This window comes from Lepus europaeus, chromosome 7 (assembly GCF_033115175.1).
Source record: "Lepus europaeus isolate LE1 chromosome 7, mLepTim1.pri, whole genome shotgun sequence".
NCBI lineage: Eukaryota > Metazoa > Chordata > Mammalia > Lagomorpha > Leporidae > Lepus > Lepus europaeus.
This window is the reverse complement of record NC_084833.1, coordinates 72,049,837-72,075,107: the sequence shown is the minus strand read 5'-3', so window position 1 is coordinate 72,075,107 and position 25,271 is coordinate 72,049,837. Positions and strand designations below refer to the sequence as shown.

Genomic DNA, 25,271 nt, shown 5'->3' with positions numbered 1-25,271 from the left:
TGTGATTCTACCTCCTTGCTAATGTGCCTGGGAAAGCAGTGGAAGATGGCTCAAGTGCTTGAGTTCCTGCACCCATGTGGGAGACCCAGAAGAAGCTCCTGGCTCCTGGCTTTGGAATGGCCTAGCTCCAATCATTGCAGTCTTGGGGAGTGAACCAGTGGATGAAAGATCTTGCTCTCTTTCTGTCTCTCCTTCTCTCTCTCTCTAACTCTACCTTTCAAATAAATAAATGAATCTTTTTAAAAAAACACAAGATTTATTTATTTGTTTTAAAGGCAGAATTACAGAGAGAGAGAGAGACTGATCTTCCATCCATTGATTCCTCCCCAAATGGCTGCAATAACCAGGCCTGAGCCTGAAATCTCTGGGTTCCCCACATGACTGGCAGGGGCCCAAGCAGTTGGGCCATCTTCCACTGCCTTCCCAGGCACATCAACAAAGGGCTGGATCAGAAGTAGAGCAGTGGGAACTAGTGCTCATAGGGCACAGTGGGTTAAGCCTGAGATACTGGGTCCTCCTTCCCCCGCTCCCCATTGCTGATCATGGCATAATGCTGCATGGTCACCCAGGATAGTAACTTTGGAATTATCTGATTCCCTCACTTTCACATCCACACCCAATCAATTGTTAGGGCCTTTCCATGATTCCTTCCTCACCCCCCATCCCCCCTTTTTTTTTTTTTACACTCCCAGGGTGTTGAAATGTGCCAGTTTGTTCCATATAATCCCAGGCTAAACTATTATAGTAGCCTCTTTTCTGTCTGTTCTTTCAGTTTCAGTCTGCACCAACTGGCAGCATGTTTTTTTTTTTTTTTTTTTTTCCCTCCCCTTTCTTCCAATCCAGGCCTTACTGTGTTCTCTGCTTAAACTCCATCTCTTCATAGAAACCTTCCCTGATTGACCCAACTCAGCATGAGCTATCCTTCTCATGGCTCTCCTAGTGCTTATTGTCTATAACATTCATTTGGTTAACTGTGCTTTGTGAGACTGATTGCATTGTAATTATATCATGGGATGTGATTTAACAGCTTGTTGTCTCAAGTAGAGAGCACACATACCATCCAACTGTTACACGTATCAGGTATAAGGTTTAGGTCACCTAGAATTTTTTTTTTTAAGATGGATTGATTTGAAAAAGTGGCACACACACAGATTTTCCATCTGCTGGTTCACTCCCCACATGGCCACAATGGCGGGCCGGACTGGGCCAGGTCAAAGCCAGGTGCTTGGAACTGCATCTAGGTCTCCCACGTACATAGCAGAAGCCCAAGTACCTGGACCATTTTCTGCTGCTTTCCCAGGTGCATTAAGCAGGGAGCTGGATTGAAAGCAGAGCAGCTAGGGTTTGAACCAGTGCTCCGATATGGTGTGCTGATGTTTCAAGTGGAGTTTTAGTTGCTGAACAATATGCAAGTTTGTTTTTAGAAAATGCTGATTATGACCCACTATAATGCATTCATAAGTTACTAATGGATCGCAGCCTCCATTTTATCAAACACTGGTGTACATCACACAAGCCTTACAAAGATGAATGTTTCTCTTGTGACAATGTCTGGAAACAAAAGTCTTTACTATATGGTGAGTGTAAAGTATTGCAAGGGAAGTATACAGTGTGACAGTTCAGGGGGGGAAAAATGCATAGTGAAAACAACCTGGGAGTGTATTAGCAATGTGTAGCTTTTTTCCATTAATGATTCAACCTTGCCTTGCCGAGAGTTGTTTTTTTTTTTTTCTTTCCCCACAAGGGTAAGTGGGAATATGTGCTCTCATTCCCTCCTCCCTAATTTTCCTTAGGCTTTTATTTATTCACCTTCCTGTTTTCCTCTCAGTGTTTATATGCTTGTATAATAGCAGGGCTTGTTGAGGTTTTCTGACTTGAACTGTGTTTCTAAACAGTGGCAGGAATGAAGCAGGATACTGTAAGAAGATTTATCTCTTCAGCACTCATGTATTTTAGGGCTGATTATAAAATACCCTTTTAAAAATGCAGAGCTCTAAGTGATACAAGGCTGCGAGATGAAATCATCTTCACTTGCAAATTGTAGTAATCATCTTCTCACTGTAGGCTGCTAGGATTATAATTTTAAAGGGTGGGAATGTCCTTTAGTAGGTGGTGATGGCAGACTATAACTGTTGCCCCTGAATCAGTTTGCCTCAGTATGTCTTGTGTTGTTTTCCATTTTTTTTTTTTTAAGTGAAGTGAGCCTGTCTCTTGATTGTATTCTTTGTGAAGGTTCTTTTCTCTTGTAGAAGATCTTTTGTTTAAAGGCTACCTTACATTATTTTTATTGCCTTAACAAGGATAGAAATGTACCTGGGGAAAATGTATCATTAAACTATTATGTTTTGGAATTACATGCTAAATGGAAAATACATGTATATTTGTAACTTTTTTTGTCTTTTTTAACTAACACAATATAAAAATTTTGATGACTATTGATGTTTAGAAGTATTTGCTATAATTTGAAGAATTTTAAAAACATTTGCTATGATCAGGGCACATGCACAATATTGAAGCCTTGCAACCTTAGAAGGAAGATCTTTTATTTTTTTTTTCTGGAATACGCAACACTAATAGTTTCTATTTATTTTATTATTTTTTTCTTTACCCAGAAACCTTTTATTTAAGGTATACAAACTTCATGCATTTCATAAATACAACTTTAGGAATATAGTGATTCTTCCCACCCTACCTGCCTTTCCACCTGCACTCCCACACTTCCTCCTCCCCTCTCTCCTATTCCAATTCTCATTTTTTACTAAGATCTATTTTCAATTAACTTTATACACATAAGGTTAATTCTGTACTAAGTAAAGAGTTCAGCAAATAGTATGAAAAAAAAAAAACAAAAAAACAAAAACCTGTTCCTCAACAGTCGAGACAAGGCCTGTTCAAAGTCATCGTATCTTAAAGTGTCAATTTCACTTCTATAGATTACCTTTTAGGTGCTCTATTAGTTACCACAGGTCAATGAGAACATATGGTATTTGTCTTTTTGGGACTGGCTTATTTCACTAAGTATAATGTTTTCCAGTTGCATCCATTTTGTTGCAAACGATAGGATTTCATTTTTTTTTTTTAACCACTGTGTAGTATTCCATGGTGTACATCCCATAATTTCTTTATCCAGTCTTTGGGTTGATTACATATTTTAGCTATTGTGAATTGAACTGCAAGGAAGATCTTTGTAGCCCCCTTTATACATTAATCAACTGAAGTGCAGGGATGTGAAAAAGTTTGCTGGAAGTCAGCTGACTGACAAGTGGCAGTCTTTGATCTCAAAGCTGGGCTTTTTGCACTGTGCTGAGCCAACCTTCAGGACAGTGGCAACACATTGTGGAGGCTGCCATCCTGGAAGCTGTGATGGAATCAGAGGTGAAGGAGCACCCTCCCTTGGGCCTAGGGTTGTCCTAGAAAACTTGGTGGAAGGGACTGCATTTGAGTGAACACTTGGAGGATGAGCTAGGAGTTTTTTTTTTATTGATGTGAAGGAGGAAGATGTTTCAGGCAGAAGGAAATTCGTTTACAGAAGCCTGGAGACCTGAGAAAGCATATTATGTTCAGAGGATTTCTGAAATATGAAGCAGGAAATGAGCAAGTGGTAGAAGATGTGACTGCAAGAGGTGGGCAGGGTCCCAAGCAGACATCAGTTCCTTTGAGTTTGCCTTCCCTGCAAACTGTATCATCAATTGCTTGGGATGCATCTCTTCGTTGCTACCATAACAAATACCTTGTACTTAGCTTAATTCACAAATGTACATTTCTGTTTTTAAATTTTTTCATTTTTATTGATTTTCATCTCCTTGAAAGGCAGAGAGAGAGAGAAGGGGGGAGGGGAGAGAAAGAGAGAGAGAGAGAGAGAGAGAGAGAGAGAGAGAGAGAGAGAATCTTCCATTCTGTCCATTGGTTCATTCCCCACAACTGCCAGGGCTGGGCCAAGCCAAATCCAGGAGCCTGAAACTCCATCCAGGTTTTCCATGTGGGTGGTGGGGCCCAAGCACTTGAGTCATCATTTGCTGCCTCCTAGACTGCCTTAGAAGGAAGCTGGGTCAGAAGCAGACGAACCAGGGGACTCAAACTGGCACTCTGTTATGGGATGCCAGTGTTGCAAGTAGCAGCTTAACCTGCTGTGCCACAATGCCCACCCCAAATGTACATTTCTTGCAAGAAAAAATATATATGGTTTGCTTGCTTTCACCTCCTTCTTGAGAGCAAAGAGAGAACCTTTTATCCTGTAGCCAGTATAGCCAGGCACACAAAGTAGACCTTCAGGAGGTAGATGTGGGTATAAAGGACTTATCCTTGCTGAGGAGGATCAGGATCAGTCGTAGTCACCTGTTTACCACTGTTCTGCCCTGCCAAGTTTCAGTTAGATTTTTTTTTTTGGACAGGCAGAGTGGATAGTGAGAGAGAGAGAGAGAGAGAGAGAGAAAGGTCTTCCTTTTTGCCGTTGGTTCAGCATCGTGCTGATCCGAAGCCAGGAGCCAGGCGCTTCTCCTGGTCTCCAATGTGGGTGCAGGGCCCAAGGACTTGGACCATCCTCCAATGCCTTCCTGGGCCATAGCAGAGAGCTGGCCTGGAAGAGGGGCAACCGGGATAGAATCCGGCGCCCCAACCAGGACTAGAACCTGGTGTGCTGGCGCCGCAAGGCGGAGGATTAGCCTGTTGAGCCACGGCGCCGGCCAAGTTTCAGTTAGATTTTAACTTGATGATTTTTAGGATCTGTTCATACTCCCTGAGCCTAACACACCTCTGATAGAAAGTTAAGTGTTGTAAGGTCCCAGATCAGAGTTAACCAATGCAACCTATGTCCAGGCTAGATCACTTAGCCTTCTGGTGTCACATCACACTTTTCACTTCTCCTCAATTCAACTCAACATTGTCATTGATGGAGGGAGGCCCATGCACATCAAGCTTTATGCTGTGGTTGAGCATAGATGAGCAAAAAAGGGGAAAGCGGGATGAATGATGGGAAAGACTCAGTCTCTCCACATCATAGAGTTTCTGTGGAGAACAAACAAGGTCAGTTATGGATGCTCTGATGCAGTCCTCACATGATTCGCAGAATAGTAAAGGGGCAGATAGAAATAATGTGTGTCGCATGATCAACAAATTCTAACTTTTATTATATAGTGTTCTTTTAGTCTTGGAGTTTATAATAATATAGCCAGTTTAAGATTTGTCTAAATTGGGGCCAGCATTGTGGCATAACAAGTTAAGCCGCTGCCTGTAACACCAGCATCCCATATGGGCACTGGTTTGAGTCCTGGCTGCTCCACTTCCGATTCTGCTCCCTGGGAAAGCAGTGGAAGATGGCTATGGGAGGGAGATCTGGATAAAGCTCCTGGCTCCTGGCTTTGGCCTAGCCCAGCCACAGCTATTGTGGCCATTTGGGGAGTGATCCATCAGATGGAAGATCTCTCTTTCTTTCTCTCTCTCTAACTTTGCTTTTCAAGTAAATCTTTTTTTTTTTTTTAAAAAGAAATATATTTGTATTTCAACAACTACAGTGAAAACTACATTTAAAAACCTTTAGAACAGAGCTAAAATTACCATGGAAATGCAAAGAAGGCAGGAATGCTTAATGTAGGAAGTGGCATTATATAGAACTCCTGGGACTTTTCACACAGTTGAGACCTGTGGGGATTAAAGGCTTAATTGTCTGTTGCCTGATCCAAGATCCCTTTTTTGACCTTTCTATTAAAAATAGGCCTGCTTTGTTATTCTTTACCAGAATAAAACCTGGATAAGTACAGTCTCTAAGTACTTATGTGTATGTTTGCTTGTCTGTTGTTGGTCCCTGATTATAAGCACTGTGAGGGCAGTGGCCATATCTATATTATTCATTGCTGCATTTCTAGCACTTGTCCCATGGTAGGCACTCAGCATACTTATGGAGTGGGCATTTGGTCTACTGGTTAAGATGCCAGTTAAGATGCCTGCATTTATATTGGAGTACCTGCCTTCAGTTTCCAGCTCTAGTTCCTGATTCCAGTTTCCTGCCAGTGCAGACCCTGGGTGGCAGTGATAATGGCTCAAGTAATTGGGTTCTTGCCATCATTTAGGAGTCTTGGATTGAGTTCTCCGGGCTCCCAGCTTTGGCCTGGGTCAAGTTTCAGCTACTGTGGGCATTTGAATAGTGAACTAGCACATGGGAGCTTTGTGTATCTGCCTCTCAAGTAAATAAATACACATTAAAAAAAAAAAAAAGACATAGTTGTTAAATGAATAAATGTAATCACTGAGTGTCATTTCCCGGTATATCATATTGGCTCTGAGCAATTATGCAAGCTGGCGACATAGTGGCAAAAGCACCTGAAAGTAATCAAAGGAAGCCACTTGATTGCATTTGAACTTGCTGTTATTGTTCTGAGCTTTTGGTTTCAGCTGAGGATATCCTTTTCCCTTCCTTTATCTTTTTTTACAGCACCATTATTATTTAGACCGGATGAATACTCTAAACAATGAGTAGTTTGTAGAGTATATTTTCATGATGGTGATTAAAAAGTCCCTGGAGGGCTTTGTTTAAAGACGTCAGAACTAAAAATTTGATATTGGAGTTTCCCCAAAGGAAAAGGTGTAGCCATTGCTTTCTTCAGTTGTTTCATTTTGTGGATGCTATTCATGAGGGGATTTTATAATGTTTAATTTTCAGAATGCTTCAGAGGGGCAGGTGGTGTTGTGTAGCGGTTAAACCACTGCTTGGGATATGCCTGCATTCCATATCAAAGTGTTGGTTTTAGCCTTGGCTACTCTACTTTCCATCCAGGTTACTGCTAATGCACCCTGGGAGACAATGTATGATGACCTAAGTACTTGGGTCCCTGCCATCCACAGAGGAGACTCAAATGGAGTTCCAGGCTCCTGGCTTCATCCTGACCCAGACCTGGCTATTGCTGGCATGTAGGGGGGTAAACCAGTGATGAAAGCTCTGTCTCTATCTCTTTTTTATTTTTAAATATTTATGTATTTACTTGAAAGGCAGAGTTACAGAGAGGCAGAGGCAGAGAGAGAGAGAGAGAGAGAGAAAGAGAGAGAAAGTCTTCCATCTGCTGTTTCACTCCTCAGATGGCCGCAACGGCCAGAGCTGTGCTGACCCGAAGCAAGAAGTCAGGAGCTTCTTTTGGGTCTCCCATGCGACTGCAGGGGCCTGAGGACTTGGGCCATTTTCTACTGCTTTCCCAGGCCATAACAGAGAGCTGGATCAGGACTCGCTGAAGCCCATTTGGGATGTCAGTACTGCAGGTGGTGGTTTTAACTTGCTGCACCACAGCGCTGGCCCCATGGAAGCTCTCTTTTTCTCTTTTGTTTGTCATTCTTTCAAATAAATAAATATTTAAAAAAGGAATGACTTTTAAATCGTATATTTTATTGTAATAAAAATACGATAGTCCTTCTGTATCTATGTGGATTGGTTCCAGGTACCCCCTTGGATACCAGAATCTGAAGATGCTTCAAATCCCATATGAAAAATAACATAGTTTTTGCATATAACCTATGTATAGCTTTTCAAACACTTTAAAAATCCTTACAGTATTTATAATACCTAATACAATGTAAATGCTATAGAAATATTTGTACTGTATTGTATTATATTTAGGGAATAATGACAAGAAAAGGAAGCTTATCATTTTCAAGATAGATGTAATTTTTTTTCAAATATGTTCAACCCATGGTTCTTTGGATGTGTGGATGTGAAACTGGACTGTGATTCATTTTAAAGCAATCTTTAAAAACAGAATGCAGGTTTTCTTGTTTCAGTTTTCATAGTGTGAGTCACAGAAGATCCTCTGCGGAGGAGAAGAAGTTGTATTTTAGCATTATTAAGTAATGTTCTTATTATGTATATATGTCTTTTTTCTTTTTTTAAAAAATAAGCAGTTTAGGGTTGGCTTTGTGGGTTACCAGATAAAGATGTGGCCTGCAGCACCAGCATCCCATATGGGTATCTATTTGAGCCCTGGCTGCTCCACTGCTGACCCAGCTCTCTGCCAATGTGCCTGGGAGAGCAGCAGAGAATGGCCCAAGTCCTTGGGCCCCTGCACCCATGTGGGAGACCTGGAAGAAGCTTCAGGCTCCTGGCTTTGGACCGGCCCAGCTCCAGCTGTTGCAGCCATTTGGGGAGTGAACCAGTGGATGGAAGATCTCTCTCCTGTCTCTCCCTCTCTCTCTGTAACTCTGCCTTTCAAATAAATAAGTAAATATTAAAAAAAAAAAAAACCAACAAAAAACAAAAAACAAAAAACCCAGGGTATTAATTTATCAGAAGTAGCTAAGTGAAGATTGTGGCTCCTGGCATGTTTTTTCTTACTGGAGTGGAACAGGGCTCAAAAAGTCTGTAGATGATTAGATCATCTTTAAATAGTTTTAAATTTCTTTAAATAGTTTTTTTGAGAAAAAGGTGGAAATAGAACGTGCTTGGTTAATTTCTGCTAAATGCTAGGAGGAGCCTGATGGCTTTGAAACTCTTTCATAAATTTAGTAGGGCTGTTACTATTTGGATGCCTAGAGTCAGGGCCAGTGCAATCAGTTGTACCTGGGTGATAGTGGTGACTGTGACGTTCCTTTTGTTGACTGCTTTTACATGAATACTGCTGATGTCATGCACTGGGGTTTCTTTCACTGTGATCTTTCTTGGGTGTTTTATGATTTGGGAAAACAAACATAGTTATATGTGCAGTAATTTAAGACAAGCCTTGGTTTGAAACCTGGCTATGTCTAATAATCATCATCCACATGGAGCTTTCAATAGCCACCTTTTACTTTTTTATTTTTATTTTTTAATTTGCTTGGAGGCTGGCACTGTGGTGAAGTAGGTTAATCCTCTACCTGTGGTACCAGCATCCCATATGGGCTCCAGTTCCAGTCCAGCTCTCTGGTATGGCCTGGGAAAGCACTGGAAGATGGCCCAAGTCCTTGGGCCCCTGCACCCACATGGGAGAACAGGAAGAAGTGCCTGGCTCCTGGCTTTGGATTGGTACAGCTCCGGCCATTGTGGCCAGTTGGTGAGTGAACTGCGGATGGAAGACCTTTCTCTCTCTCTCTTCCTCTCACTGTCTGTAACTCTACCTCTCAAATAAAATAAATAAAATCTTTTTTTTTTTTTTTTAAATTTGCCTGGCAGTGGAGGATGGCCCAAGTGCTTGGGTGCCTGCACCTGCGTGGGAAACCAGGAAGAAGCACCTGGCTCCTGGCTTCAGATTGGCATAGCTCCGGCCATAGCAGCCATTTGGGGGGTGAACCAATGGAAGGAAGGCCTTTCTCTCTGTCTCTCTCTCTCACTGTCTAACTCTATCTGTCAAATTAAAAAAAAAAATTGCCTGGGGCTGGCACTGTGGCACAGTAGGTTAGGCCTCCATTTATGGTACCTACATCTCATATGGGCACTGGTTCTAGTCCTGCCTACTCCTGTACCCATGTGGGAGATGTGGAGGAAGCTCCTGGCTCCTGGCTTTGGATTGGCCCAGCTCTGGTCATTGTGGCCATTTGGGGAGCGAACCAGTGGATGGGAGACCTTTCTCTCTGTCTCTCCCTCTCTGTCTGTAATTTTACCTCTCAAATAAATAAATAAATAAATCCTAAAAAAATTCCCCTCTAGGATCTTTCACTGAATAACAAAATGATCTTTTATAAACAGGTCAGAGCAGTGTATTGTGGTGCAGTGGGCTAAGCTGCTTCCTGTGACACACTGGTTCAAATTCTGACTGCTCCGCTCCTGATCCAGCTTTCCTGTAATGTGCCTGGAAAGGCAGGGCAAGATGGCCCAGTCTTTGGGCCCCTGCCACCCATATTGGAGACCAGGATGTAATGGAGTTTCAGGATCCCAGCTTTGGCCTGGCCCAACCCCAGCTGTAGCAGCCATTTAAGGAGTGAACTAGGGGATGGAAGATCTCTCTTTCTCCCTTTCCTCCTCTTGCTCTCTCCCTGTGACTCTGCCTTTCAAATAAATAAACAAGTCTTAAAAAAAAAAAAAAAAAAGATCAGAATAAGCCTAAGAACTCTCAAAGGCTTCTCATTGCCTTTAAAATTAAAACTCCCTGCCATAAGTTACCCATCCTTGAGCTTCATTCCATATCCCTGCTTCTCCTGTTCGCACACCCTGCATCCCATTCACCACACTCTAGACACTCTGGTTTCATTCCTGGCTTCTACAACATGCCAACCCTTTCTAACTTCTGAGCCTCTGTATTTTCTGTCCATTCCTTCTGGAGTTCTTGACTAGCTCCTCTGGCAGTCAGCTCCAGCTCCCCCTCTGTGGAGAGCCCTTCTGTGGCAGGTTTTTAGGGCAGCTACAACAAAGTCCCACAAGTTGGGAGGCGTAGAGCAACCTAAATTCATCCTCTCAGTTTTAGAGGCCAGAGGTCAGCGGGAGTAGTTCCTCCTCAGGGGTTCAGAGGGAAGGTCCATTCCATACTTCTCTACAGGCTTCTGGTGGTTGTTGACAAGCCTTGGTGTTCCTTGGCTTGCAGCTGCATGACTCTAGTCTTCGCTTTTATTGTCACATGGCCATCATCCTTTTGTGTGCCTCTGTGTTATCGCATGGTTTTCTCCTTTCTGTGCCTGTCACTGTCACTTCTTTTCTTAAAAAACAATAGTTGCATTGGATTAAGGCCCCACCCTACTTCAGCATGACCTCATCTTACCTAATTTTTTCCTATAAAACGTTTGTTGGAGAAAATGTATTTCATACATTGATCAACATTTTGTAATACATTGGGTTTACATTGTTATGTTGCTGAAAGAGCTATTATGATATACATTATACAGGAAGCTGTTATTCAGGTAAAATTACCATACCCTCACTGTGAACCATAGTGTTTTTTTTTTTTTTTTAAGATTTCATTTATTTATTTGAGATGTAGAATTAAAGACAGAGAGAAAGAGAGACAGAGAAGTCTTCCAACTGTTGCTTCACTCCCCAAATGGCCATAATGGCTGGAGCTGGGCCAATACGAAGCCAGGAGTCAGGAGCTTCTTCTGGGCCTCCCATGTGGATGCAGGCACCCAAGCACTTGGGCCATCCTCCACTGCTTTCCCAGGAGCACCAGTAGGGAGCTGATTTGGAAGTAGAGCAGCCAGGTCTAAAACCAGTGCCAGTATGGAATGTTAGTGCTGCAGGTGGTGGCTTAACTCATTGTGCTGGGTCTGAACTTTAGCTTTAAAGCCTTTTCCAACCTTAAGAATATTTCACTGTATCCCTGACACAAGGCAGGTACATTTTAGGTAACATACTTTGGTAAAATGCTGATTAGAACTTCTCCTGGCCTCTACACCCCCACAGTTCTGAATGCTGACCTTCTTTCTTTTTTGTAGTTATTTACCTCCCTATTTTTCCCAGAGCTGAGTGCATACAGTTCATGCTTCCTCAGCAGCTTAGGGCGATTGAAGAATTTTGGGTTGGCCTTAAATTTTAGGCTTGGGTTTACCATCAGGCATGTGATTTGTCACAGGGCAGAAGGCATAATGCAACCACAGTATTCTGCAATTCTTTCAAAGCCAGTAACAGACCCAAGCACAAACTTGATTTTGGAAACTTGGCTCTCAGTTCTCATTTCCTTGGGTCCTGCTGTTCTCTGAATTCATGTTGGGTGTATTCTTATACAAACTGCAGAGCCTGTATGCATGCATGCATTCTCTCTATATTTATTGATCTCCTATATGACAGGCATTGTACTAGTCATAGGGGACTTAGCAGTGGATAAAACAAACAGAAATCCTTGCCTCATTAGTTCTGTTTCTGCTGGACCTATTTCATTTACTGTTGGTTTAGGCAAACAGTCTCAGATTTCAGTTAGGTTTCTCTTTATAGGATTTTTTTTTTTTTATCAAAATGTGATGGCAGCCCAATGAATCTATTCTCATCTCCCATCTTTGAACTTGATAAGTCATAAAACAATAATTACTTAATTTGTGCTGATTCTGCACAGTTCATTGTAGCTTTTCATGTGGTCTTATTCCGTTTGCCTGAAATGTCCTTCTGCCTCTTCTGTACCTAAAAGACTTCTTCCTATGCTTCAAGATTCAGTTGAGCTGACACCTCCTTGGTCAAGCCTTTGTGAGTCCCTCAGGCAGGTTGTAACTTTGGCTTCTGAGCTCCCACAGCACTTTTGTATAGAACTTAACCACTCCATTGTGTGATTTGTCTATTACACGTTCATCACTTTTGTCAGATTCAGAATTAAGAGACAGAATTTTGTCTTACTCAGCTCTTTCCTTCAACAAGTCTTTTTTTTTTTTTTAAGATTTAATTATTTATTCAAAAGGTAGAGTTTCACAGAGAGAGGGAGAGATGGAGAGATAGATTTTCCATATGCTGGTTCACTCCCCAAATGGCTGCAACCAAAGCCAGGATCCAGGAACCAGGGGCTTCTTCCAGGTCTCCTTATGTGGGTACAGGGACCCAAGTACTTGGGCTACCCTCTACTGCTTTGCCAGGCACATTAGCAGGGAGCTGGATCAGAAGTGGAGCAGGTGGGATATGAACCAGTACCCATATGGGATGCAGCATCACCTTACCCACTATACCACAATGCCAGCCCCTCAACAGATAATTTTAAATGTAAGAAAAATCAAAATTGATGTGATGTGCTACAATATACAGTTTACTTATAACTATGGTGAAATAGTTATATGTAATGTCTTAAATGTAATGTCTTAAATGACATGTCAAATGCTTACAAACCTATTTGTAAATTATCTTATTATATGCATAGAAAAATGTGCCATCCTAACCCCCAGAGTCCCTTTGTTTTCTTTTAGAGTCACTTCCCCCTTGCAGTAACTATTATCCTGATTTCTGACAGCATAAATGTTTTTTTTTTTTTTTTGACAGGCAGAGTGGATAGTGAGAGAGAGAGAGAGACAGAGAGGAAGGTCTTCCTTTTTGCCGTTGGTTCACCCTCCAGTGGCCGCTGTAGCCGGCACATCGTGCTGATCCGAAGCCAGGAGCCAGGTGCTTCTCCTGGTCTCCCATGGGGTGCAGGGCCCAAGGACTTGGGCCATCTTCCATTGCACTCCTGGGCCATAGCAGAGAGCTGGCCTGGAAGAGGGGCAACCGGGATAGAATCTGGCGCCCCAACTGGGACTAGAACCCGGTGTGCAGGTGCTGCAAGGCGGAGGATTAGCCTGTTAAGTCACGGCGCCGGTCCAGCATAAATGTTGAATTTTAGAAGGGAGGTGATTGCCATATTTCAACTATTTGAAAATATATGTCTTTATTTAGAACAAATTGTGTCCGAGTTTTTTCCCCCAACAGCTTTCACTTGAAATATAAATCCCCTTCCTGTCCTACAATTCTAACTTAAAACTCCTACTTTACTACTTATGCAATAGCGCCCTCTGATGGTGTAACATTTCCTAAAATTTATGCATTTGATAATCACAGCGACACTTGTTCTCTGATTTGAGAACTTAAAGTTTGGCCAGATTTAAATTGTGGCCAGATGAGTTTCATACAAAGTACAAAGCTTCCTGAAGCCATCGGAAGTTGTTTATCTTGTCATGCTCTTACAGAGCTCTTCAGCCAACAGATGACGCAGAATCTCTTCTGATGAAGCACTTCATGGTGGTTTAACAAAACATGTTATTTCTTGACTTACTGAAATGTTGTAGATGTTCTCCGGGGCAGAATATCTCTACTTCTGTGTCAGCCGTTTACAGGGAGTATTTGGAATTTAGAGTGTGATTCCCTCTCTGGGGCCCACAGTCCTTGGTCTGGAGAAAGGGAAGTTATTGACCCTGCAGAATTTTTGTAGAGGCTGCTTGAATCCATTTTTCCCTAAACACACACAATTTTTTTCAAAAGCAATTAGGTGCTGTTGTGACATTTATTTATTATTATTATTGAATTTATAATAGCTTCTCATATTTTCCAACACTGGCTACTACAATATAATACATCCATGATAATTTTTATTTATTTTTTCTTTCTGTGATCATTTTGACATTAACAAGGGGAGCTCATACTCTAAACACTGGGAACCATAAATTTAGAAGATCTGAACTGGGGGTTGGTACTGTGGCGTAGGGGGTTAAGCTAACGCTTGCAGTGCTGGCATCCCATATGGGCTCCAGTTTATGTCTCAGCTGCTCCTCTTCTGATCCAGCTCCCTGCTCATGCACCTGGGAAAGCAGCAGAGAAGGGCCCATAGGTGCTTGGTCTCCTGCACCTACATGAGAGAACCAGAAGAAGCTCCTGGCTCCTTGTTTCAGTCTGGCCTTTGCAGCCATTTGGGCAATGAACCAATGGATGGAAGATCTCTTTATGTATCTCCTCTCTCTCTGTAACCCTGTCTTTCAAATAAATAAATCTTGAAAAAAATCTTAAATGAATTCATTTCATATTTATAAAGTATCTGTGCTGTACAAGGTAGAGATTGTGGTAGCTATTGTTCTTGCTTTTCAGACTAACAACTTACAAGTAAGTATAGGAAGCTGGATTGCCAAACTTTTTTCATGATGGATTCTTCCATATCACTTCTTTTCTTCCCTTCCCTCTTTGCCATTTTCTCTTTCAAGAAATAATTTTTTATAAGAGTCTCCTTTTTAAGATTGGGGGCATATTGCCAGAAACAGTACAAAAGGAAGGGAATGCAGCACTCTCTTCTGATTAATTTAGATGTTTTGAAGAACAGTGTCTTTTGCATTGAATGATGATTTTGTTGGACCGGTGACTCTGGGGAAGCTTCCGTATTCCTTGTTAAAATGAAACTAGACCATCTAAGGTTGGCAATGAAGACGATATCACTGTGGGAGGGAGAGACATTTCCTGTTGTCTAGACTCATTTTTCTCTTGGAGGGATTTGTAATTGTTTCCTTGCTATCATTTCCTTTGATACCGTAGCACTGTTATCAAGGATAAGTGTTTCCCTTTTAATTCTTTACATCAAACTTATTCTCTGATAATAATTCCTGCTGTCCTCATTGTACAGATGAGTACAGATAGAACATTGAAGCAGGAATTTTGAAAGGCCCTTGCTTGGCACTGTGGCGCAGTGGGTTAAAGCCCCAGCCTGCAGTGCCGTCATCCCATATGGGTGCAGACTCGAGTCCTACCTGCTCCACTTCTGATTCAGCTCTCTGAAAATGTGCCTGGGAAAGCAGTAGAAGATGGCTAAGTCCTTGGGTCCCTGCACCCATGTGGGAGACCCAGAGGAAGCTCCTGGATCCTGGCTTTGGATCGGTTCAATTTGGGCCATTGTGGCCATTTGGGGAATGAACTAGCAAATGGAAGACCGACCTCTCTGTTTCTACCTCTCTCTGTAACACTGCCTTTCAAAAAAAAAAAAAAAAAAAAAAAAAAAAAAAAAGACCCTGGGATAAGTAGGTGGAAATAAACAGGAGTCACCCAACAGCCAATGATCTGACTCATAAGGTGCAGCCTTGCTCTCTTATCTTGTCCTAACCCTGGGCCCCACTTTGTGTGAGAGACAACTTAGTAGGATCCCAGTCCTAGACATCCATCCTTCTCTAACTACAGACCAAGGGCCTGCCCAACCTCCCCCTTCCTTCCAGGTTTTGGTTCCTTCTTTGAGAACTTGTCTCCTTCCAACATGAAAGTGTCCACCCCTTCAGAGGGTATCAGGTTTGTCCAGAAAGATTGTCAGTCTCCATTCAAAACTAACAACATAGTAAATACCATAGGCCCCCAAATTAATATAGGACACACACACACATCAAGTAGGAGAAAGGATCTTATTTTACTTCAGCATCTCTGGATTAGAGTGGGAAAGCAGAGACCCTGTTTCAAGGTACTTTGCTTTATTGGAGGCATGAGTCCTTTGTGTGTGTGTGTATGTGTGTGTGTTTATTGTCTATCTTTCAGTATGCTTTTCATAGCTTCAGTAACATTTCAGTTAGCTGTAATGTATATCTTCCTGTCTTAGTAAAACCAGCTGTATTCTGAGTCTTTTAAAACTGAAGGCTACTGAGAACAAGTCAGTGTGACTTTGTTTTTGTCAGTGGCTTAATTAAATGAGTGAAAGGTAGTAGTATGGTAATGATTATTGAGTCAGGTCAGTGAGAAGGCCAAAATTCCACATATTCTATAGTGCTGCTGTTACTAAGTGACCGAGGAATGTATCTTTCATTTTACAAGTTCAGGTGGATGAGACTTGAATCCCCTGTTCAGTGGTGGAACAAAGGCATAAGCCTCAGCCATTCTTGCTCATTGCCCAAAAGATATATAAACATTGGAATGTATTCCTTACCCTAGAATCTCATTTGGGTCTCACACCCCCTGCCTTCATACCCCACCTGCATTCTTTTCCAGGTTCCCAAGGCCCTGCCCAATTCCAGGAATTCACCTCTATCTGCTGCCCTCTACCCCTACCCCCATCCCTAGCCCTGCTAAAATACATAAAGGACCCTTTTTCTCTGAATAAATTCAGTCTGGCCGTAAATTGTTACATTGCCTCCTCTCCATTCCGTGCCTCTTTTTCTAACATTTATGATGACCCATGTGAGGAGGCACCAATCTGCAACTCTTTTCCTAACACTCAGGGTTGAAGTTCATGGTCTGCCCTATTCTTAGCAACATGTTATAATGAAAAGAGCAGAAGATCAATCTAGGTTTGTAGGAAGCAGAATTGGATAGGTGTTAAAAATAAGTGAAAAGAATTCTATTTTACTCTACTATTTTTTATTTTTGCTGATTCACTTCCCCAATTCTCCCAACAGCCAAGGTGGGGGCAGACCAAAGCCAGGAGCCACAGACTCAGTCTAGGTCTCTCATGTGTATGGCAGGGGCCCAATTACTTGAGCCATCACCTGCTGCCCCCAGGGTGCACATTGCTAGAAAACTGGATTGGAAATGGGCCTAGAACTCGAACCTGGGGTGTCTCCAGCAGCATCTTAACCATTGTACCAAATGCCTGTCCCTGTTTTCTACTTTTAGGCAAGTTATCCTACCTGTCAGCATCAGTCCATTTGTTGTAGGATTGGAGTTATAAAATCTCCCCTGAGGGTGACTGGAGGGATGGCGAGGTGATCTGCCTAAAACAATAGCACAATGCCAGGCATATATGTAGGTGCTCTGTGCTACTCCCACTGCCACTCCCAGTGTTTCCAGGTTGCCGCCTGAGCTATCTGTAACAGATGCTATGTTCTGTTTTTTTTTTTTTTCCTGAAAGGAAACTTCATATTTTTGAATAGTTTTAAAGTCTAAATAATATTTTCTGCCATAATAATAAACAAACTTTATTTAGAGAATAATTTGTCTTCCTCTTGCTTACCCATTCTCACAGATTTATTTCTCCTCTGCATAGTGAGGTGGGACCTGAGACATCTTAAAATTTCTTGGGGCCGGTGCCGCGGCTCACTAGGCTAATCCTCCGCCTTGCGGCGCCGGCACCCCGGATTCTAGTCCCGGTCGGGGCACCGATCCTGTCCCGGTTGCCCCTCTTCCAGGCCAGCTCTCTGCTGTGGCCAGGGAGTGCAGTGGAGGATGGCCCAAGTGCTTGGGCCCTGCACCCCATGGGAGACCAGGAGAAGCACCTGGCTCCTGCCATCGGATCAGCGCGGTGCGCTGGCCGCAGTGCGCTACCGCGGCGGCCATTGGAGGGTGAACCAACGGCAAAAGGAAGACCTTTCTCTCTGTCTCTCTCTCACTGTCCACTCTGCCCATCAAAAAAAAAAAAATTTCTTGGGGCATATTCTGGAAAGAACTGCTGTGTATGACTAGAGATGAATTTCCTTTGTTGAAGTTGTGCTTGTGTTGTCTTTACAGCACTATTACTTATTTTAGTTGTTTCATTAAACCCAATTGTGAAAATAACCATCTCTGCCTTTGAGTTGTGATGTTGGCTAAGTTATCTGACCTCTATGAGCTACTTTCTTAAGGTAAACAACACAGATCAAATGGTTTCTCAGGCCTTTGTCACCTTTTCTCGTGATTTATAAAATCTCTCTTTCTACAGGAGACCAGAGCTGGAAGTGGCTTGTAGTCCCACTTCTCAACAGCAGAGGGGACACACTGCCCTTATTGTGCCTGGCCATTAGTTGTTGAAAACTGGCTATAGTTGGGTGACAGGAAGTTGTTGATGAGAAGGCGCCAAGAAAATCGTGTGAATTCATGTTGTACAAAGGAGATTTACCTGCACGTTTCTAGCTGTTTAACATTTCAGTGAAGCACTCAGAAAACGGGAGATTTTGACATTCTAAGGGTACTTCCTGTAATTCTGTGAAAACTTCTGCATCTCTTTCTAAAGTTCTCCATGCTGAGGTTTGGTGTGCAAACGGAACAGGAAGGAGCACTAACATTTATTGAGCTCTTACATATCAGGAACTCAGCTTGGTACTTTGGGTACATTTTCTCTATCACTATGTAATTTTTTAAAAAAGATTTATTTATTTATTTGGTAGGCATAGTTACACACAGAGAGAAGAAGAGACAAAAGAGAGAGAGAGGAGAGAGATCTTCAATCTGTTGGTTCACTCCCCAAATGGCTATAATTGCTGGGGCTGGGCCAGTCTGAAACCAGGAGCCAGGGATTACATCCTGTTCTGCCACACGGATGGCAAGGGCCCAAGTACTTGGACCATCTCCCGCTGCTTTTCCATGCACATTAATGGGGAGCTGAATCAGATACTGGAGTACACAGGACTTGAACTGGCACTCAGTTCAAGTGGCTTAACCCTCTGTGCCACAACACCAGCCCCGTGATCCTTTAAGTTATATATAATTATTCTTACTTCCTATAGGAAAATACCATAGCTCAGAGAGGTTAAATGACTTACCTGAGTAGAGATTCAAGTTCAAGTCTGTCAAATCCAGTCCCTACCTCTTTTCCTATCATACTAAAGTTCATTGTCTTTTTTCCAATTATAATAAATAAGATTGATTTCAAGGAGCAGGAGACTTTGGATGTGGCCCCACAAGTTTAATTTGACTTCTTGTGGTTTTGAAGTTGTTGTAACCCTTGTGAACTTTGGTGAAGTTTTTCCTCTGGCAAGAACTTTTCACCATTTAACATTTAAATGGCATTTATAAGCACACATTCGTATTTTCAAGTTTGAAACTGTTAGATTGGATTATTAAAATATATTTCTTTGTGGGTTGCTTTTAAAGGCTACAACACTGTTTCATTTTTTAAAAAATATTTATTTGAGATATAGAGTTAAGTGAGAGGAAGAGACAGAGAGAAAGGTCTTCCATCTATCTGCTGATTCACTCCCCAAGTGGCCACAATGGCTGGAGCTGGGCCAATCTGAAGCCAGGAGCCAGGAGCTTCCTCTGAATCTTACATATGGGTGAAGGGTCTCAAGCACTTGGGCCATCTTCCACTGCTTTCCTAGGCCATAGAAGAGAGCTGGGTCAGAAGTGGAGCAGCCGGGACTAGAACTGGCTCCCATATGGGATGTAGGTGCCACAGGCGGAGGATTAACTTGCGCCACAGCGCCGGCCCCCACTGTTTTATTTTATCAGAAAGCTAGGTTCTTATGTCCATGGATAAAGTGAAAATCATTATGATAAAATTATTGTTGAGAATTCTGTGAAAAGAAGGCATCTTGTTAGAGAATCATGTACTTGTACTTCCTTTCTTTAAGTCCAACATAATCTTTTCTTACTTGTTGAAGCAGATCATGCAGTTGAATTGTACTCGGGGGCCATCTTGGGTGATAATTCAAACCTTTATTTATTTTTAAAGATTTTATGTATTTGAGAGGTAGAGCTACTGACAGAAGAGGGAGAGACAGAAAGATCTTCTATCCGCTGGTTCACTCCCCAGATGGCTACAATGGCTGGAACTAGAGCCAGGCTGCCTGAAGCCAGGGACTAGGAGCTTCTTCCAGGTCTCCCATGTGTGTGCAGGGTCTCAAGGACTTGGGCCATCTTCTACTGCTTTCTCAGGCCATAGACAGAGAGCTGGATTGGAAGTAGAGTAGCCGGGTCTCAAACTGGCATTCATATGGGATGCCAGCATCACAGTGGAGGCCTAGCCTACTCCATAGTGCCAGCCCCAAACCTTTTTTTTTTTTAATTTTTAAAAAAAATTTATTTATTTATTTAAAAGGCAGAGTTACAGAGAGAGAGAGAGAGAGGGAGGGAGGGAGGGAGGAAGGGAGAGAGAGAGAGAGAGAGAGAGAGAGAGAGAGAGAAACACATAGAGAGATGTTCTCTGTACATTGGTTTAGTTTCCAAATGGCCAAGACGGCCTGAACTGGGCTGATTTGAAGTCAGGAGCTAGGAGTTTCTTTTGGATCTCCCATGTGGGTGCAGGGGCCCAAGCACTTGGGCCATTTTCCGCTGCTTTCCCAGGCACATTAGGGAGCTGGATTGCAAGTGGAACAGTCAGGACTCAAACAGGTGCCCATATGGGATACCAGTGTTGCAGGCGGTGGCATTACCTGTGCCACAGCACCAACCTCTCATCTCCAAACTTTTAAACACCAGAGTCTTATTCAACATGGTGGGGTGCTCACAGTGTTAGAAGTATTCTGAAACCTAGATCATCAGGAGAAGCAATGACAGATTCATGTCTTCCTTTAGTGTTTATTCTAACTCAGTGGTTCTTAAAACTTCATATGGAGGGCTTGCTTAAGTATAGATACTGGATTCTGTCAGTTTTCTGATTTAGTAGATCTGGGATTCAATCAGAAGGACTGCAGTTCTGACAAGTTCCCAGGTGATGCCAGTGCTACTGATCTGGGAACCTTACATGGAGAACCAAAGTACTAAGTGAAGTGAAGTTGTTTGAATCACCTTTCGGTCATACATTCAGTATCTGTTTCTCTTGCTCTCTTTAATTTTTAGGCTAGGTGGATGTAGTTGGGTTAGTTTTATGTAAATCCAGGGATTGTGGCTCAACCAACTCTTATATTCCGTTGCTTAGCTTAGTACTTGGATCAGAACTGAAATTCCATAGATACTTGTTGGATGAGTGATTGAATAGAGTTATGTTATAATATAAGGGGTTTATAGCATATGGGACATCATTATTACATACATGTTCTGTATACATTGCCTGTTTTCCTGAAGAGTAAGCAGGTGGGTCGGCGCCGTGGCGCACTAGGTTAATTCTCTGCCTGTGGCGCCAGCATCTTATGTGGGCACTGGTTCTAGTCCCGGTTGCTCCTCTTCCAGTCCAGCTCTCTGCTGTGGCCTGGGAAAGCAGTGGAGGATGGCCCGAGTGCTTGGGCCCCTGCACCCACATGGGAAACCAGGAAGAAGCACCTGGCTCCTGGCTTCGGATCTGCGCAGTTCCGGTCGTTGCGGCCATTTGGGGAGTGAACCAACGGAAGGAAGACCTTTCTGTCTGCCTCTTTCTCTCACTGTCTGTAACTCTGTGAAATAAATAAATAAAATCTTTAAAAAAAAAGAGTAGGCAGGTTTTAGGATAGCTTATTTTTGTAGGGTTACATATAGTGGTGAGCATAGACATCAGGAAATAGTTTGGTTCAGTATTAAGACACTTGCATTTTAGGACCTGTGGTAGGTGAAATGTAAGTATGTGTGTGTGTGTATGTGTGTGTGTGTGTGTGTTTGTGAATGTAGATGGAGCTGGGTGCAGGGAATCCTATCTGTTCTAAAATGGTCTAGGGAGATCTTGCAGGGTCTGGTTTAAGTGAGAACCAGCCCGTGCTCTAGAGAAGCTCAAGCCCTGGAAACCGTCTAAGTCTGCTTCAGACCAGGCAGAGCATTCGCCTACAGAACTGAGGAATTCAGTCCCTTTCATCCTAAAAGCTCAGTGGAGCTCAGTATAGTGGGGTAACTTTGTGAATTCAGATAGTAGATAGTTACAGATAAATCTTACCATGATACAGTTTATGATAATTTTATTTTAATGGCAAGTTATAAAAGCTCAATGGATAAAAAAAATTTCCTAAAAATATGTTTAAAGTTCAACTTCAGCTTAAAATTGTCTTCATTTTTTGATGTGTTTTATCTGTTTTGCAAAGTTTCCATTTCCTGTGTTTTTTCTCTTATTCAGTATAGATTCAACTTTTCTTCCTTTAATTTACTTTTTTGTGTTGAAGTATTTGCAAGTAAATTACAGCATGATATTCTATTTCTACATCCTTTAGTGTACATTTGGAAAATGTGAAAATATTTTCTGATGTAGTCAAAGTAATATGATCATTCCTAAGAAAATTAACAAGCCACTAGCATCATCTAATCCCTAGTCTGTGTTAAAATTAACCCTAGGTTAACCTAGTTGTCCCTAGGTTGTCATTTATATCTTGTTTATTCAAACTACTATTCAGTTCGGGGTCATGCATTACACCTGGTTATTATGTTCCTTGAAGTTTGTTTAACTGAAAACAGTCCTCTTGTCATGATACTGCCTTGCCATTGCCTTGTGAAATGTCTGACTTCACGTTTGTCTAAGTATTTTTCTTCAGAGTGTCTTCCACTTATTTTTCCATCTTTCATATTTCCTTAAAAATTGGAAATGAGGTTTAAAGGCCAGATTAAGACAGAAGTTGAACGCTTTGGGCAAGAATATATCAGAGGTGAAATGTGTCTTGTGTTGTTCCCTGTCTGCTCCACCAGTAACTATGCTGTCATTGATCACTTAGATTAAGGCTATGGCAGCCTGATCCATTCTTTATAAAGTTACATTTTTCCTTTGTGACAAGAGAGTATTCTTGATGGTATGACTTTAAGACTATATGAATGGTCATTTTTCTATTACCCATTCTCTTAATGCTTTTAACACTTTGCAAAACTATAATTTTTTAAATTCTGTCATTCCTGCTGCATTAGCTGACAACTAAGCAGAGCTCTTCATCATCTGTAACTGGTCACCACCATGTAATAAAAATTCTATTAGAAAGGTCAGTTAACTGTAATTCTTTACTTTTTAACTTCCATTTCAAAGTAAGGAGTGGTTTTAATGGACACCTTAATGGTGACAAATGAATTTTTCCATTTTTTATGTCTTTAATGGTTTAATGGATTTCATTAAATGAGCGTTTTAATCAACTACAACCATTATTCTTTTTGTGTCCAATTTATTAAAATATTAGCCAGTGGTAGTCTCTTGTTGGCTCCTTTGTGTACTACATTAATTTGAGTGTTTCCTTGGTTTTTTCCACTGCAAGATATGTAGGCTTCTCTTGTAGTTTCCTTGTCCCAAATGTCAATCAGTTACTTCTCTAGCAGTCCTTGACTCTTTTGGTGGGAACTGTATTAGACAGCAAAATCCTAGTACTTAGAATGCTGTTTTATTGAGGATAACAATGTTTATAGACATTTTCTGTGGTCTGTTTAGTTCTTGGATTTTGATATTGGAAGTTTGTATAAGGAAAATTCAGATAGTAAGGGATATCTATATTTTGGAAAATGATAGATCTTACTGTCTACTTAAAATTGCTAAGAGTAGATTTTAAGTGTTCTAATCATATGATAAGTATGTGAGGTAATGCTTACATTAGTTAGCTCAATTTAGCCATTTATAACATAGATTTCAAAGCATTGTGTTTTGTACTATAAATATATACAATTTGGGGCAATTAAAAATTAATTTAAAAAGCCATGAGAATGAAATAATGAGTTCATATTTCTTTTTAAATTTCTATTTCAGTTTTAGTATTTTTGTGTTTTTTAAGTGGCTACTTGATTTTATAATTGTATCTTTTCTTTTATTCTGAAAATCTTGACCATAAATAAAAAACATTGCTTTATCTTATAAAATAAATAATTTCAAAATAATGATATCGATATCAATATTAATAATACAACAAAATGAAATTTAATTTTCTTTTGAAGATTTTTGTTGTATAGCTTTATTTTAATGGGATAATTAATTTAACTACCTTTATGTTGATCTCATTGAATTTTCTTTTGAAATGTGTCTTATTTGTTTTGTTTTATTTAGGTTGATCATTTTGGATTTACTCTCATGAAAACTTTTAAACAGCGATACTTGATATCTGATAAACACTGGAGGAAAGATGGTGGATCAATACTTTTCTACACTGGTAATGAAGGAGACATTGTCTGGTTTTGCAATAATACGGTATGTGCAGATTTGTGAAATTCCAGTGCCCAAGCAATTTGCCTTTTATTATAATAAACTGTAATAAAATGTTCTGCGTATATGAACAATCGTTTCTATTTTTAATTGTAAGGTTCTTTTAAAAGTACTGAAAACATAAACTTACCAATAGTAGAAAAATAGCAAAAATACATGAATGGACAGTTCACAAGAGAATGAATAGAGATAACAAACTTGCATATTCAGCTTAAAGAATTACAAATGAAAGAATGAAACACAGTTTTGGGAAATTCAGTTAAAATGTTTTAATCTCAAAATATTTCTAGCATGAACAAGGATTTCAGAACAATGGTTATAAGAATGATATGGTATATAGTTTGTTTGATTAATGATGTTTAGAAGTACAGGGGGAGGAATTTTTAGGTTTGTTCAGTATTGTATTCTTAGAGTCCAAGGCTATATTAGACATTATGTAGGTGTTCAATAAATACTCATTAAATGAATGAATAAAAAAAGCCTAAACAAAACTAATTGAAATAATAATAAAAAAAATACACAGATTTGACTCTCAATTAGGAATGGACAAAGGTAAAGTTGTATCTATTTTTTGGTTTGTTTTTCCTGTATTTGTGAAGCTTGGCCCTGACTGTATTTTCTTTTTTTTTTTTAAATGTTAAGTATTGGGGATACAAAGAGAATACTACAGCTTTTTTTTTTTTTTTGACAGAGTGGACAGTGAGAGAGAGAGACAGAGAGAAAGGTCTTCCTTTTGCTGTTGGTTCACCCTCCAATGGCCGGCGCTCTGCAGCCGGCGCACTGCGCCGATCCGAAGCCAGGAGCCAGGTGCTTCTCCTGGTCTCCCATGGGGTGCAGGGCCCAAGGACTTGGGCCATCCTCCACGGCACTCCTGGGCCACAGCAGAGAGCTGGCCTGGAAGAGGGGCAACCAGGACAGAATCCGGTGTCCCGACCGGGACTAGAACCTGGTGTGCTGGCGCCGCAGGTGGAGGATTAGGCTATTGAGCCACGGCTCAGGCCCTGACTGTATTTTCTGTTCCCTTTTATAATAATACTTAAATCCATTTACAAAACTTAATTTAGAAGGACATATGAAAGGAAGTGTTCTTTCTTTTTTATTATTATTATTTTTTATTTAGTGAATATAAATTTCCAAAGTACAGCTTATGGATTACAAAGGCTTCCCCCCCCAACAACTTCCCCCCCACCCGCAACCCTCCCCTTTCCCACTCGCTGTCCCCTTCCATTCCCATCAAGATTCATTTTCAATTCTCTTTATATACAGAAAATCAGTTTAGTATATATAAAGATTTCA

The 25,271-nt window shown here is 41.2% G+C and overlaps 1 protein-coding gene across 2 annotated transcripts in view; it reads left to right on the top strand.

Moving 5' to 3' along the window:
- The window catches only part of PRCP (prolylcarboxypeptidase), a 76,588-nt gene that overhangs the window by 18,671 nt on the left and 32,646 nt on the right, over positions 1-25,271 (top strand). Inside the window, exons 1-2 of one of the 2 annotated variants that reach the window (XM_062196783.1) lie at positions 8,911-9,005; positions 23,820-23,960. In XM_062196783.1, coding sequence (XP_062052767.1) covers positions 23,844-23,960 — 117 coding nt within the window. In that variant the 5' untranslated portion in view covers positions 8,911-9,005; positions 23,820-23,843. Of the gene's footprint in view, positions 1-8,910; positions 9,006-23,819; positions 23,961-25,271 lie in introns of those variants that run through there. The other variant, XM_062196782.1, reaches the window with a different exon arrangement.